A 15,681-nucleotide genomic window follows, 5' to 3' on the forward strand; every position below is an offset into this window, starting at 1 on the left:
CAAACTGAGGATAATAATTCTTAAACCCTTTTCTTCCCTAGAGGACCCTTTGCTAATCCATATTTCCACTAATCGCTGTATAAATAAAAATGAAATCATTTAGTAAATATTTATTGAGCCTCTCCTATCTGCCAGGTCCTATTTTATGAGCTTGGAAAACATCTGTGAACAAAACAGACAAAGGTCCCTATCTTTATGAACATGGCTTTATGAACATGGTTCAGTGGGGAGAAAACGGACTATAAAAAATAACAATATGAAATAGGCCAGACACAGTGACTCGCGCCTATAATTCTAGCACTTTGGGAGGCTGAGATGGGAGAATCCCTTGAGGTCAGGACTTCAAGATCAGCTGAGGCAACATAGTGAGACCCCATCTCTATAAAAAATTTAAAAATTAGCTGGGTATAGTGGCACGCATCTGTAATCCAGCTACTAGGAGGCTGAGGCAGGAGGATCCTTTGAGCTAAGGAGTTCAAGGCTGCAGTGAGCTATGATTGTGACACTGCACACCAGCCTGGGTGACAGAGTGAAAACCTATCTCTAAAAAATAAAAGGAAAAAAAGAAATTATAAGAAATAAATGATACATATTTAATAAATTATATAGTACATTAGATGGTAAAAAGTGCCATGGTACCATGACAAAAAGAAAATCAACTCAGAGTTAAAGGGTTTAGGAAAGCTAGCAAAAGAAATTGCAGTCTTTTTTTTAGGCAGTGAAGTGTTCTTTAAAAATGAAACCTTGGCCGGGCGTGGTGGCTCATGCCTGTAATCCTAGCACTCTGGGAGACTGAGGCGGGCGATTCGCTCAAGGTCAGGAGTTCAAAACCAGCTTGAGCAAGAGCGAGACCCCTTCTCTACTAAAAATAGAAAGAAATTAATTGGACAACTAAAAATATATATAGAAAAAAAAATTAGCCAGGCATGGTGGCACATGCCTGTAGTCCCAGCTACTTGGGAGGCTGAGGCAAGAGGATCGCTTGAGCCCAGGAGTTTGAGGTTGCTGTGAGTTAGGCTGACGACGCCATGGCACTCTAGCCAGGGCAACAGAGTGAGACTCTGTCTCAAAAAAAAAAAAAAAGAAAGAAAGAAACCTTATATAAGGTTATAATTATAAACAATAGATACAGTAGACAAAAGAGGTATAAATTTATATATTTTAATTTATAGTAATTATTGTCAAGTTAGTTTATAACAACAATGAGGTTGCATTGATGAGCACAAACATTTTGATAACAAGGACTAAACACAGAAGTTACAATCTTGGATCAGCCTCAGCATCTATTGAATTCAAAGCAGGCATTTTGGGAAAACCACTACTCTAAGGGACAGGGAGGGGACAGCCGGAAGTAGCCTATGTCTACAGTTCTTGGATAGCTTCCTAAAGCATCCCAACTTGAGAAACATGGCTTGGTGCTTTGAGGGGTTCTCAGGGGGCGTCAAGGCTCTGGTGTGAGGCAGGCAATACCACCAGACACCCTTTGCTCAGGCAGTTGCATGGAGGTCAGCCTCCAAGGCAGGTTCTGAAACAGACAAAAAGGGAGAGAGAAACAACAGTTCGCTCTTTTCTCCCGGAAACACTCATAACTATTCTATTTTTCCCTTCTCACACAGAACCTTGTATAAACCCAGCACAAGGCCCCTTCTCAAGCAGACCCCCATGTCCCCATATGGACACACGCCCACCTCATATAGGTGTTACAGTATGTGTTTGCTCAGCCAAGGCCAGCCATCCACCTGGGAATTGCTTATTTCTACACAATTCCTAAAACAAAAGTCCCATTTATCTACACAGATCTTGCCAAATGAGTATAATTTTCAGTTGGAACGGTAATGTTTAGATCTTGGAGGAAGTTTTTAATCTATAGGGCTAAATTCCTGTTCTTCCACTTCAATTTCTTATTCCTCTTCCCTGCTCTACCTCTATCAACAGCAGCCTTTGTTAGTCGAAGTCTCTGGCTCCCTTTCCAGCCCAGCAGTTGCGCAAGGGTTTGGATGGCAAGGTGGTTCTAGAAAAACTGCCTAGGTGTGTTTCAATCAATTCTATGCAACTAATTTTTATCCAGAGAGTGGTTATGAAAGTGTTAGGTTGGGAGTCTGAATTCTCTGAGTCTGTTCCTTTTCTGCCACGGATTTCTCTTTTTTTTTTTTTTTTTTTTTGAGACAGAGTCTCACTCTGTTGCCCAGGCTAGAGTGCCATGGCATCAGCCTAGCTCACAGCAACCTCAAACTCCTGGGTTCAATAGATCCTCCTGCCTTGACCTCCCAAATAGCTGGGAACAGGCATGTGCCACCACACCTGGCTCGTTTTTCTATTTTTAGTAGAGATGGGATCTCAGTCTTGCTCAGGCTGGTCTTGAACTTCTGACCTCAAGTGATCCTCCCTTTTGGCCTCCGAGAGTGCTAGAATTACAGACGTGAGCCACCATGCCCGGCCTGCCACTGATTTCTCAATCTGTCTCTTAGACTAAGAAGTGAGCTTTTACTATTAACATAAAGAACATGGTCAACTTATTGACTACCTCACCAGCTTGGGGCATAAAGAGAGTCACATTTCTTTGAGACTTGCCTCTTCCAGAATGCAGGGGCAGTGGGAGGCTGGCAAAATGCAGAGTCTTATGACAGCCTATGACGGAATCTGCATGAAGGGAGTGAGAGAAGACCCATCCACTTATTATACCAATATATTCTGAGTGCCTGCCAGGCGCCAAGGACTGCACTTGGTGCTAGGGTTAGAGCTGGTTCACTTCACTTTATGTCAAAAAGTGGCTATGTAAACACCTAGGTGCAGTAACTCTCCATGATGCAGTAGGTGTTGGGATAGGAGTGCAGGGTGTAGCATGAATGGAAGTGGAAAAAAAAAAAAAGGAAGTGCCTGATCCTCTCTAGGAAAGGAGGAAAAGCTTCGCCAGCTGAGGTCTTGAAAGATGAGCTGAATCTTGAAAGATGAATGGCTGATTTCATGGGGACAGGACTTTGGGGACAGGAGAAGCGTGAGCCAAGGCCAGAAGCTTAGGGAACTGCGAGTAATTCACTTTGGCTGGAGATTAGGTGGAGAGAAGTAGCATCCAAGGCCAGGAGCAGGCAGGGAACAGATTACGGAGCAGCACTTCTGTGCTATTGTGAAAACAAATTGAGATTGGAACCCATCAGCAGTGGAGGCCATTAAAGAATTTCAAACTGGAGAGTGACATGATCAGTCTGGCTGGTGCTTCTGAAACACCGCTCTGGCTGCCACACGGAGGAGGGAGGGAATGGCTGGAGGCAGAGGCCACAGTTGGGAGATGTTGCAGCGGGCACCGCCGCTGGTGTCCAGGACCTAAACTAAGCGGGAGCTAATGCAGGTGGAGACTAGAGAGCTCACGGGAGAGATGTTAAAGACAAAAGGTTGGCAAAAAGCACCTTTCTCATTGGTACCTAAAATTTGATCATTAGGATTAATTTCTTTGTGCTGTGTTTATATTAGCAATCCATTTCTTAATAGAATAGCGTGGAATTTAAGAGCGTGGGCTCCAGAGCTAAATTACTAGGGTTCAAATCCCTGTTCTATCACTTAGTAGCTGTGCCAAGTAGCTGTGCAAATTGTGCCTCTGTTTCTTCATCTATAAAATGGGAATGACAATAATCATATCTGCCTCATAGCATGATTGTGAGGATTGATAAATACAGGTAGAGGATTGAGAAAGGGGTCTGCACATAGTAAGCACTAATTTTATTAATTTATTTACATTAAGGCCTGTCTCAACACCCCTATTTTATTTTATTTTATTTTATTTTGAATCAGAGTCTCATTCTGTTTTCTGAGCTAGAGTACCCTGGCATCAGCCTCGCTCACAGAAACCTCAAATTCCTGGGCTCAAAAGATCCTCCTGCCTCAGCCTCCAGAGTGGCTGGGACTACAGGCATGCACCACCATGCCTGGATAATTTTTTTCTATATATTTTTAGTTGTCCAGTCAACTTCTTTCTATTTTTAGTAGAGATAGGGTCTCACTCTTGCTCAGGCTGGTCTTGAACTCCTGAGCTCAAATGATCCACCTGCCTCGGCCTCCTAGAGTGCTAGGATTATAGGCGTGAGCCACCGTGCCTGGGCCAACACCCCTATTTTAATATGAAAATACTCTTGGTAGAGGTTACAACTGCAATAAGTCCCTTGTATAGCACTTTCCAAATGACAAAACATTATTTCTCATTTAGTTCTTATAGTACAGGAGTGATTTTACCATTTACAGATGAATAAAGAGAAACTCAGAAATGTTAAGGAGTTTGCGGAGAGTCTGAACTGGTGTCTGAGTTGGGCCTTGTGTCATTAGGTACTTAATCTCTCAGGGGAAACGTTTTCCTTTGATAAAGGGGGTTCTAGTGAGAACATTGTACTCCTCGAGGTGAGGATAAAACACTGAAAGGAGGGAGTTGCAGAAAAAGGAGCTGGAGTCCCTGAGATAAATTTTATCTTCTTACAGTTTTGCTCAGGGCCAGTCCCATTCAAATCACTTTTCACTCCCTCAACTAAACATTTAGGCTGATCTTTCAAATTTGACTAGTGTCCAACTTAAACACCTCGATGAAACCTGAGCTAGGAAAATGAGGTCTGTCTCAGCATTTTGGTTAATCATTTATTAAAACCACCTTAACAGTGGTCAGAGTGTAAACAGTCGGACCATTTTTGCTAAAACCTGGAGTTAGGGTGTCAGGCTGAGCAAATATTTGACAAGCAGAGAAAGGGGTTTGCATGGCATGCATTTTCTAACACAACACTTGTACTTTGTTGTTCTAACACAACACTTGTACCTTTGTACAAGGTCCTGGGAATTGGCACGTTTTCGGCATCTCTACCCAAATTTCTCCTGGCCGAGGCAGTCCAGAGCAGGAGTCCCTGGATCCCTCTCTGCTGAATTGGGCTTTCTGCTTGTTAGCAAAGGAAATGAGCTGAGAAGACCCCAGCTGTTTCTCAGCCAGTCATTCCCTCTTGCCCGGCCTAATAAGACAGGAACAGAAGAGGCGTGGAGATGTGCAGCTGAGGGGACTTCCCAGCGCAGGCCACCAAGGCTGTAATTAGGAGAGTCTCTGATCTAGGAACTCGCGTGGTGCCTTGGGGAAAAGAAGGGATCCACCGAGAAATAAGCCCCTAATTGGAAAGGAGGGAAACAGACTTTTAATCCTTATTAAATCTCCTATGATAGTTCTCAAATAAAAATAATCCCCAAACATGCATAGAATTAATAGTTACTGCTATTTAGTGAGTATCTACTTATAATGTGCCAGGTATGTGCTGGCTCCAGTGAGGTAGATCTTATTATTCCTGCTCTATAGATGAAAAGGCGGAGGCTCAGAGAGCTCGAGTAACTTGCCTAAAGTGACACAGCTGCTAAATAATGAAGCAGCATCCAAACCCAGACTTAAAATTCAAACCCAGCTTAAAATCTCATTCCACTAACCATACTGCCTGCCAGGTAATATATACATATACATATATATATATATATATATATATATATATATATATATATATATATATAGAGAGAGAGAGAGAGAGAGAGAGAGAGAGAGAGAGAGAAAGCATTATTAAATGCTTACCTGCAAGTGACACAGTAGTATTAGAGGTCTTGGTGGCAGTAGTAGTAGTAGCAGTGTGGTCATGTGCACTCTATAAAGCAGTGGTTTTTATTCTGGAGAAGGTCAGTTCCCTGGAAAACTTTTTAAATTTTTATTTGCATGGATGATACATCTTTCTTCAATTTTTCAAAAGAGTTTCTAAATTCAAAAGAGGTGAAATCCACTGCTTTAAAGAGGGATTCATTGAAATAGTTCTTGTTATCCAGAGGCTCTCCAGGTTAAAGTAGAACTAACAGACATAAGGAGACCACACAGAGCAGGATAAAACCGAAAGCGAGCAGTTTTCATTAGGCAAAGGTCAAGGGGTAAAGATAATGTTGGATGCTTGGGTTGAGGCAGGTGGGAAGACTCTTAGATCTTAAGAGGAGTGCAGAGAAATGACAAGTTTCTTGTGTAGGCTGGTTGCACGAAGAAGGGGAAATTTAAAAAATACAAGACCTTCATGTGAGGCATATATTAAGAGAAAAGTCAGAGAAAGGCTTGGAATAAGAGTATGAAAGCTTACTTTCTTACTTTCTTTACTTAAGCTTTACTGTTTTACTTCAACCCTTCAGGGGTAGCAAAACCACACCTGCAGTCAGGACACGAAGGCACTGGAAGATGGCAGGTCTCTAGGGACTTGGGTTGGTGGTGGCTCACCAGCAAGATGCTGTTTGCACTTCCACCCCTCCCCGCTGGTCCTTTGGCCAGGCCACTGCTCCATACCCTGTCCCACGGTGTGGTGCCAGTGAGAAGCCTGGGAGAGGTGCCAAAGAATATCTGAGCAGGGCTTTGGGAGCTGGAAAGGACACTACTGGGGCAAGGGGAAGGGTGGGCCTGTGGTGATGTACCCTGGGGGCTTGGGAGTCACAATCATGAGCAAGTGGTCTAGAGCTCGGCTTTCTTATGCAACTTCAAATATGTTTTTTCTTGCTTCGGCAATTTAGAAAAAGGATCCTCCTCCTGCAAAGTGCGCCCAGCCTGCACCGACAAAGATTATTTCTACACACACACAGCCTGCGATGCCAACGGAGAGGTGGGTAACAACAGTCCCGGAGCCCCTTTGCCCTGAGAGAACTTTCTCCCGCCACCCCCGGGCTTTGCTACTTCTCAGCAGTCAACGAAGCTGCCATCACACAAAACCCCACAGACCTTCGAGGTGAGCCCAGGGATAGTCGGGGGGCAGAACGAGGCGGCTTCATTCATTTTCAGGTCAGAAACTGTTTCTGCCACATTTGTTTCACTGCTATTCACATGTGCTCTGTTTAAAAGAAAAAAAAAAAACATTTCATTTTCTTTCACTTGGTTTCTCCCATTTGTTTAGCCGCTCTGGGCAGTGCCTGCCTCTCCGTGCACTTTTACTTCCTCATGCAGCTTGTCAGACTTGTCTGGTCAGCGCTGCTTCCCCAGGTTGCCAAGGGGACTTCGTTCCTCCTAGCTGGCTCAGTGGAGAATGGCCAGGAAAGAGCTTTCCCTGGTCGTCTGCATTGCCACTGAGCCGGCCAGGGCCCTCGAGTGCTGACTGGCGTGTCAGGTGTTGCCCTGCAGGCGGGGGAGTCAGAGATGACTGGGACAGCCACAGTCCCGGCTGGGAGGAGCAAGATGAGCCTGAGTGAGGCAACCAGAGAGGTGTAGAGGGCACTGGGGAAGCGCAGACGGGGAGCGACCAGGACTGGGGCCCAGAGAAGGCCTCTTGGAGGAGGCCACTTGTTCATTTCAGCAGTCAACAAATGCTTATCAAGCAGCTACTCTGTGCTACTCTGTGCTGCCCTGTTCTGCACTGTGCAAGGTACTGAGTACCCGTCAATTAACAAAACCAAGGGAACACCTAGCTCCTAGGGAGCTTAGTTCTTGTTGAGGAGGGAGTGCAGGAGATAGCAGACAACAAATGGGTGTGTAATGTATCAAATGGTAACAAGTAGTAGGAAGGAAAACAATAGAACAGGGTAAGGACATAGGGAATGACAGAAGATGGGGATGCTATTTTAGAAAATACAGGGGTGGCCTCTCTGAGGAGGGGGCATTTGAGCAGAGACCCTAATGAGATGAGGGAGGAGGCGTGGAGCCCTGCAGGCAGAGGGCACGGCAGGAGCAGAGGAGGCAGCTGTGTGCCTGGCGAGTTCAAGGAGCAGCGGTGAGCCGGGCTGGGCTCGAGGGCACAGGCAGAGGGGTCTGACTCAGGTTAGACACTCTGGATGAACTGTCTGTATCCCTAAACCGGAGCCTCTCAAGGAGAAAGCATTAGGAGGCGGGGATTCTGCATTCAGCACTAAGCATGATGCTTGGCTATTAGGATGCATACACGTTTGCTGGCTGGACGGCTGGCTGAATTATCCCTTTGCTAATTGAGCATGGAATAAAGTCTGGTTATTGTTCATCGTTATCTCTGACTACCACCACCACCACCTCCCTCCCTATGTTTGGAGTTTCATCCCCTTCCCCAGCAAAGAGAGAATGGCTGCGTGTCTTGTCAGTTGCATCTTAGACTCAGTCCCATAGTGTCCCGTGCTCTGTATGACCTTGCAAAAATTATTTTCATTTTCTTGGTCTCAGTTGACTCACTAATAAAACAGGGACAACTAATTCTGCTCTTCTTCTCGCTCTTCTTCTTATGTGAGCAAATGTGAGTGTCTTTCCTCCCTTCTGTCCCACTCTCTTACCTACCAGGCACAGACCGAGGCCTTCTAGATCTGTGGTGTGCTCTGCCGCCTGCCAGCCTGGGCCTCTGCCTTGGCCTGACTTACCACTCCGGGTCCTGGGGGGGCTGGGTCAAGCCAGAGGCCGTGTGCCTGCCTTGCAGCACAGCCAAAGCCCAGCTCAGGGGAGCGCTGGCGCACACGTGTGAGGAGTGCACGTGAATATGCATTCACCTGCAGCGCCTTACAGAAGTCTCCTGCCCTGTGCCTCGCACCCACACAGGTTCTGCTCAGTCTGGTGATTTCAGTTTGTCTCTAAACCATGTTTTAAAATGAACGGACACATCTCAGGCTGGCTCCTGTGATGGCCCTTCTGATCTTTGCTGTGCCTTAGTGGTTTCTCAGGGACAAAGACGGCCAATCCACTGGGCTTGCTGAATGTGCCTCTCCAGGAGAGGGCCCAAGTCAGTTTCCCCACTCCCGATACCCTCCTTGCCCTGAGACTCCCGGGAGACAGGTGGGCAGGGTAGGGTTAACATGCAAGCCCAGGGCTCTCCATTGGCTGCTCTTCACAGGGAGGAGGGCTGAGCTGAGCAGGCAGAGGAGAAAGTGTGGGTCCCTCCTTAAGAGCTTCTCATTTCCAATCCTGAATAAAATGGACAGAGGCCTTATGCATTCTTCCTTTCACATCTATGGCACGCTGCACAGATGGTTTTCATAACCCCTCAGTGCAATCCATAAGGGCATCTTTTTGCCTCTGACTCGGTCTGAGGGCCATATGGGAAGACTAGAGCTGTCCCACTTCACCCCTGACTCACCAGGGGTCCCCTTCTGTACCAGTGCAGGAGGCATGTCTCATTCGTCTCTGAGACACCAGGTCTGGTCTGGCACATAGACATATTAGGCTTTCTATAAATGCTTACTGAATAAATGAAAAAGCAAAGAACATACCACTTGGAAAACAAATTGGGACATCTCAGACGCCTCCTCTTTCCCCGGGAGTTATGTAAGCCACCTCCATTGTGTGCCTTTTTGTGTTCTGCCATTTTCACCAGCTGCTTTTCCTGTGATCTTAGTAGTAATGAGATTCTACACTGGCACCAGAGCTTTCTCTGAAGACAATTGCCCCCATCCCCTCTATCACCAAGTCCTCATTAGGTGTATTCCTCTTCATCCAGGCAACACCACGTGACAGGTAGTTTTGGAGCACAACCGTGTGCCGGGCACTGGGTAAGGTGCTTGGGATACATCAGTGACCAACACCAAGTTCCCCACCCTGGTGGAGCTCTCGTCTGGCCCAGAATCCCACCTCCAACCCTCAACCCCCATCCACAAGTTAGAGTCCTGAAGACAGGCTAAACGCCACACAGGCTGAGCCGTGCTTAATCCGTTTCCTGCAGACGCAGCTCATGTACAAATGGGCCAAGCCAAAAATCTGTGGCGAGGACCTTGAGGGGGCAGTGAAACTACCTGCCTCTGGCATGAAGACCCGCTGCCCACCCTGCAACCCGGGCTTCTTCAAAACCAACAACAGCACCTGCGAGCCCTGCCCATACGGCTCCTACTCCAACGGCTCCGGTAACCTCTTCGCCGCCCTGTCACTGTCACCCCCACATCAACCACGGGCTGGGCCGTGTGGGCACTCAGAGTGGCCGGTGGAATGCAGACTCTGCCCTTCCATGGGAGGCAGGGAGGACCAGGCCATCTCTGAGGACTGGGTTCAGGCGGAGAGATGGTCTGTCTGTAGGTCAGAGTCAGACTTCGCTCTCCTGCCTCCTCTTTCCAACTGCGAATGTGACTCAGGCCTGAAGGTACCCGGTCCTCACAAGAGAGGCTTGCAGCACGTGGCGGAGATGCTGTCTAGGAGGTTTAAGGGACTGGGATGACCAGGTTGACACAATCAGAATCTAGAGGCTATGCCACCTTGGGGGGGGGTGGATTTTTGTATCTGTCAATGGTAATGTGACAATAATATGAACTACACGTATTAGACTAGAAGATACATTTAAGTTTTGAAATGAAAATTTTGGGGGGCAAGTAGGATGGTTGGCATATTGGAATGAAGGCCCAGTGTTTACCTCATGCATTAGTTAAATATACTGCCAGAATGTTTTTGAGTCAGCTTGATAGAACTTTGTGCAACAGCACTCAGTGACCACCCTGCTTGGGCTGGCTGGCAGTTAGCAGCCTTCCTGCTGAATGCATGGACCTGTGCTTCCCCAGATTGTACCCACTGCCCAGCTGGGACTGAACCTGCGGTGGGATTTGAATACAAATGGTGGAACACACTGCCCACGAACATGGAAACGACTGTTCTCAGTGGGATCAACTTTGAGTACAAGGGCATGACAGGTAACGCCCTCTCACCCTACCATGAGCTGTCCGCTCTCTGCACTCTGACAGTTCTTCCAACTTCACCTTTCTTCATAGTAGTGGTGTCTGAGAAAAATAAGCTAATTATGTCATGTATTCCCTTGGAAGTTCCACTCTTCATGGACATATATTCTGCCAAAACTTAGTTTCTGATGCAAGATCAGAGCTAGAAACAATGAGCATGCACCCTGAAGGTCTTGCTCTGAGAGTTTCAGAATCTCTGACCAAAGTAGCAGGATAAGTAATGTGGTTTGTGTTCAGTGGCGGTTCAGGGTGCCCCAAAGGATGGTGCCATATCTCCCTTCCAGGGTGTCATCTGGTTGAACGTTTGCCCTGCACCCAAGAGCACCAGGGTGTTAACTCTCCCCTCTCCTTTTCCAGGCTGGGAGGTGGCTGGTGATTACATTTATACAGCTGTTGGAGCCTCAGACAATGACTTCATGATTCTCACTCTGGTTGTGCCAGGATATAGGTGAGGACTGCAAGGCCAAGGGGAAGTCCAAGCCACCTTGGCCACACCCAGATCCCATGTACTCCAGAATGTTGTAGAGGAGAGGGCTTCGGGGGCTGAATTCCATTTCACTGTCAGTTCAGAGCAGAGGGCACAGTAATAGTTTGGCCAAGTTGGAGCGAATGCCAGTGCATTTTCTCAGTGCTGCACAGGCTCTCTCATCCTCTCGACTGGCCACGTACTACTCAAATTCTTCCTCCTCACAGCATCAGAGAAGATTAAAACAAAACAAAAAAAAAAACTTTTAAAAATAGGGCCAGAAGTGTTTATTTGGGGCAAGAAGATTGAGAGGGATTGTTCTTATTGTCATTTTGTCCCCCATATCCCAAGAAGACCTAGGGCAACAAGTAATTTGCTACTTAAAAATAAAGTTACTCCTGGCAGTCTGCTACAGTGGAAAAGTACACTGGACTGAAAGACAGGCACTTGAGCTTTGCCACTTACTGGCTTTGTGAACTTGGAAAGTCACTTTGCCTGTACAGGCTTCAGGCCCCTTGTCTATAAAACAAATCTGTGATTTGGGACTAGCTGAGGCTGAGATGATTCTTCCAGTTCATTGGTTAGCACAACTGTGTAGAGAGGAGGTGAGAACTGTAGGGCTTCAGAATTCAAGCAAATGACTAAAGCCAAAGAAAAGCCATAGGCTGGGTGCGGTGGCTCACACCTGTAATCCTAGCACTCTGGGAGGCCGGGAGGCCGAGGTGGGCCGGTTGTTCGAGGTCAGGAGTTCGAAACCAGCCTGAGCAACAGCAAGACCCCGTCTCTACTAAAAATAGAAATAAATTAATTGGCCAACTAAAAATATATACAAAAACTAGGCCGGGCGTGGTGGCGAATGCCTGTAGGCCCAGCTACTACGGAGGCTGAGGCAGCAGGATTGCTTGAGCCCAGGAGTTTGAGGTTTCTGTGAGCTAGGCTGATGCCACGGCACTCTAGCCCGGGCAACAGAGTGAGTCTAAAAAAAAAAAAAAAAAAAAGAAAAGCCATAAATGATTTCCAAAGCCAAAGTGAACTGTTCTGCTCATATGTGCTTTGAAGATGAGTGGGAAGCACTGAACAGGCTTCTCTATTGCCAGTTTGACTTCACCCATTCCCTCCCCTGAGGTCTCTGCATTCCACCCCCGGGATGGTGCTCAATTTCCCTTTCCTTAACCCACATTACCAATAACTGACCAGATATATCCTGTGTTTGCAAGGTGAGCAAATTTTTTAGGCTTTTTTTGAGTAACATTCAAAAGGCACTTCTCAGTTTGCAAATCTGATTACCGTAGTAGAGTGCTGCCTCACTCCCCCACCCTGCAGCCCACTTGGGCATGGCTCACTCTTTCTCAAAAGTAGGAGTGACCTGAGAACCTGCTGAAGACACCAGAGATTCTGCTTACTTGATCCAGTCAAAGCTCTCATTATTCTGGAGAGTGAGCTGCTGAGTAAATGTAGACAAATTACAAACATGATAGCAGTGCTTGTCAAACTTAACACATATGAATCACCTGGGAATTGTGTCCACATGCAGATTCTGATTCATTGGGTCTGGGGAGGAGCCTGAAGTTCTGCAATTCTAATAAACTCCTGAAGATGGCCATGCTGCTGGTCTTCAGGCCATACCCTGCTATAGTGAGGCTATATAGAATTTTTTTGAGATGAAATGAGGTCTCACTATGTTGCCTTAGGGTGATCTTGAACTTCTGACTCAAGTGATTCTCCTGCCTTAGCTTCCTAAGTAGCTGGGACCACAGGCGCACACACTGCGGCTAGCTGAGGTTATATAGCATTTTTTAAAGCACTTCCACATCTGTCATGCCTTTGGATCTCACCACAAGGAGGGGAGGTTGGTAAGAAAGATATATTATTGCCTGCGTTTTACAAATGAGGAAACTATGGCTTGGCTAGGTCAAGGTCGCATAGCTAGGGGAACAGAATTGGACTTAGTCCACACTCTTTCCAGGGTACTCAGAACCTAATCCCATCCCTGAGAATACCCTTTGCAGCTGTCCGGGCTCTTCAATAAGCACTGCCTGGCCTCTGGTACTGACTTTTAATTTCTGCCCCCACAGACCTCCAGAGTCGGTGATGGCAGACACAGAGAATAAAGAGGTGGCCAGAATCACATTTGTCTTTGAGACCATCTGTTCTGTGAACTGTGAGCTCTACTTCATGGTGGTACGTTTTTCTTTCTTTGCCTGCTACGGGGCTTCCGGGCGAGGCTTGGCTCCATCTGCCCCACTGCTACCTCAATATAACTGGCACCCACTTGTAGCGATGCCACAGAGGAAGGGCCCAGACTGACCATCAGGGACTTCACAGTTTAACAAGGGTCTGACCACCTGTGATGGCCCTGGGATGGCAGCAGTATGGGCACCTACTTTCGCACTTTCTTCACTTGTCTGTCCTGGGTTCAGGGCATGAATTCTAGGACCAACACTCCCGTGGAGACGTGGAAAGGTTCCAAAGGCAAACAGTCCTATACCTACACCATCGAGGAGAACGCCACCATGAGCTTCACCTGGGCCTTCCAGAGGACCACTTTTCATGAGGCAGTAAGTTCCTCTCCTTTCCTCAGACCTCTGTCTCCCAAAAGAGACCCTCTGGACCCAGGAGCGTGCCTGGCATTAGCCTAAGTTCTGAGGTTCAGAATCCAAGGGTTAGAAGGATCTCAAGGAGTCAAACAGGGAAGTGTCTAGCCAGCCTTCTGAGGATCACCTAGCCTTAGCCAGTGACTTCCTGGGAAGATGCCAATGTAGGCACCTTAAGTGACTTATCTCTCCTTGTAGTGCCTTTTCTGTTTTTTGAGATAGAGTCTCACTCTGTTGCCCCAGTGGGGTTATCATAGCTCACAGCAACCTCAAACTCTTGGGCTCAAGCCATCCTCCTGCCTCAGCCTCCCGAGTAGCTGGGACTACAGGTGCTTGCTACCATGCCTGGTTAATTTTTTCTATTTTTGGTAAAAACAGGGTCTTGCTTTTGCTCAAGCTGGTCTCAAAGCTCCTGATCTCAAGCAATCCTTACACCTCAGCCTCACAGAGTGCTAGGATTACAGGCATGAGCCACCGTGACTGGCTGGGTTTTATTTTCTTAGCTCAAAGTAATACAGGTTCATTGCAGAAAACTTAGAGAAAAGAAATAAGCAAAAAGAAGAAATAAAGTCAGCCATAATCCTACTACCCAGAAATAACCCAAATAACATCTAGAGTATCTCTTATATAGTCTTTGTTTCTCTACAAATACTTTTTTTTCTTTTACAAAGACTTGCTTTTTCCATATAACAGTATCTACTGCATACTTCCCTCATAGTACTCAATATTTTTATATATCATTTAAAATGGTTCAATCTTGTTTTAAAATGACACAAAATTTACCTAAAGAGTCACTGTTAAGTGAGTAAAAAGAATAGCATGCTTCTAAGATTTTTCTGGAGTATCATAGGATAAAAGATTAAGAAGTACTTTGCTTGGGAGACTGAAGTGGGAGGATTGCTTGAGGCCAGGAGTTTGAGGCTGTAGTGTGCTATGATTGTGCCTGTGAATAGCAACTGAACCCCAGCCTGGGCAACACAGTAAGACTCTATCTCTCAAAAGAAAAAAAAAAGAAAGAAACAAATAGTTTACTATTTCCAGAGGTCTCCATTGTTGCTGCCGTCTAGGCCTTCACCTTCTTCCCTCTTGTTTCCTTGTCTCCAGGGCAGGAAGTATACCAATGATGTTGCCAAGATCTACTCTATCAACATCACCAATGTCATGGATGGGGTGGCCTCCTACTGCCGTCCCTGTGCCCTAGAAGCCTCTGACACGGGCTCCTCCTGCACTTCTTGTCCTGCTGGTTACTACATTGACCGAGATTCAGGAATCTGCCAGTCCTGCCCCCCTAACACAATCCTGAAAGCCCACCAGCCTTATGGTGTCCAGGCCTGCGTGCCCTGTGGTCCAGGGACCAAGAGCAACAAGGTGCCAGCAGTCTGTCATGCATCCTAAACTTGTCCCTCTGGCTGGAGGGCTTCAGAAGGTGCTGGGTCTTGGGTGGGGCCTGAGGGCTGAACCCCAAGCTGATCCCCTGGCATACTCCCAGGTCGTGCCTGTGGGCGGTGAGTTCTTAGCAGTTAGACTTCATTTCCAGGGTCCAGGACTCAGTCACGGACTAGTCCCATCTTCAGTTGATGGGTAAGAGAAATTGGTGACTGTCTGGCCCAGAAGGTTATTTGGCAGCTGTGCAGAGACCTGAAGGGAGGGAATAGTAGAGTCTGTGGCTCAAATTCAGCCTAGTCCAATCCAGCCTGTTCTCGTGGCAATTCGCTGCCTCTTCTTTGGGACAGTAGCCCAACTTCTGCTGGGACACGTGGTTAATTGGCATTGCCGTCTTCTATCCCAGTGGTTTCTCAGGTTGACAGGTACAAAGATTCCTTTCTAAAGTGGAAAAACAGTACTGTTGCCCCCATACACTTTCTACATCTAAGAAAGTACATATGACTAAAAGCTCTTAGATATTCATTGATGATTTTAAATGGACTTTCATTATACTGGTCTCAACCATACGCACGTACATCTCTGTAAGGCTTTATTTATTTTTATCTT

General features: G+C 46.7%; 1 protein-coding gene and 1 long non-coding RNA gene across 3 annotated transcripts in view; one reads left to right on the forward strand and one right to left on the reverse strand.

Annotated features, from left to right (window-relative positions):
- The window catches only part of ELAPOR1 (endosome-lysosome associated apoptosis and autophagy regulator 1), a 76,232-nt gene that overhangs the window by 52,713 nt on the left and 7,838 nt on the right, over window positions 1–15,681 (forward strand). For both annotated transcript variants that reach the window (XM_012751652.3, XM_012751651.3), the window contains exons 8-14: window positions 6,544–6,632; window positions 9,633–9,810; window positions 10,456–10,584; window positions 10,987–11,077; window positions 13,171–13,276; window positions 13,516–13,653; window positions 14,794–15,057. In XM_012751652.3, coding sequence (XP_012607106.1) covers window positions 6,544–6,632; window positions 9,633–9,810; window positions 10,456–10,584; window positions 10,987–11,077; window positions 13,171–13,276; window positions 13,516–13,653; window positions 14,794–15,057 — 995 coding nt within the window. The remainder of the gene's footprint in view (window positions 1–6,543; window positions 6,633–9,632; window positions 9,811–10,455; window positions 10,585–10,986; window positions 11,078–13,170; window positions 13,277–13,515; window positions 13,654–14,793; window positions 15,058–15,681) is intronic.
- LOC142869279 (uncharacterized) lies at window positions 1,106–7,124 on the reverse strand. The gene is made up of 3 exons (XR_012917976.1): window positions 6,959–7,124; window positions 6,749–6,857; window positions 1,106–1,525 (listed from the first exon to the last, which is right to left on the reverse strand). It is a non-coding gene; the product is annotated as an uncharacterized LOC142869279 (long non-coding RNA).

Source organism: Microcebus murinus, chromosome 2, assembly GCF_040939455.1.
Source record: "Microcebus murinus isolate Inina chromosome 2, M.murinus_Inina_mat1.0, whole genome shotgun sequence".
In the NCBI taxonomy this organism is placed as follows: Eukaryota; Metazoa; Chordata; class Mammalia; order Primates; family Cheirogaleidae; genus Microcebus; species Microcebus murinus.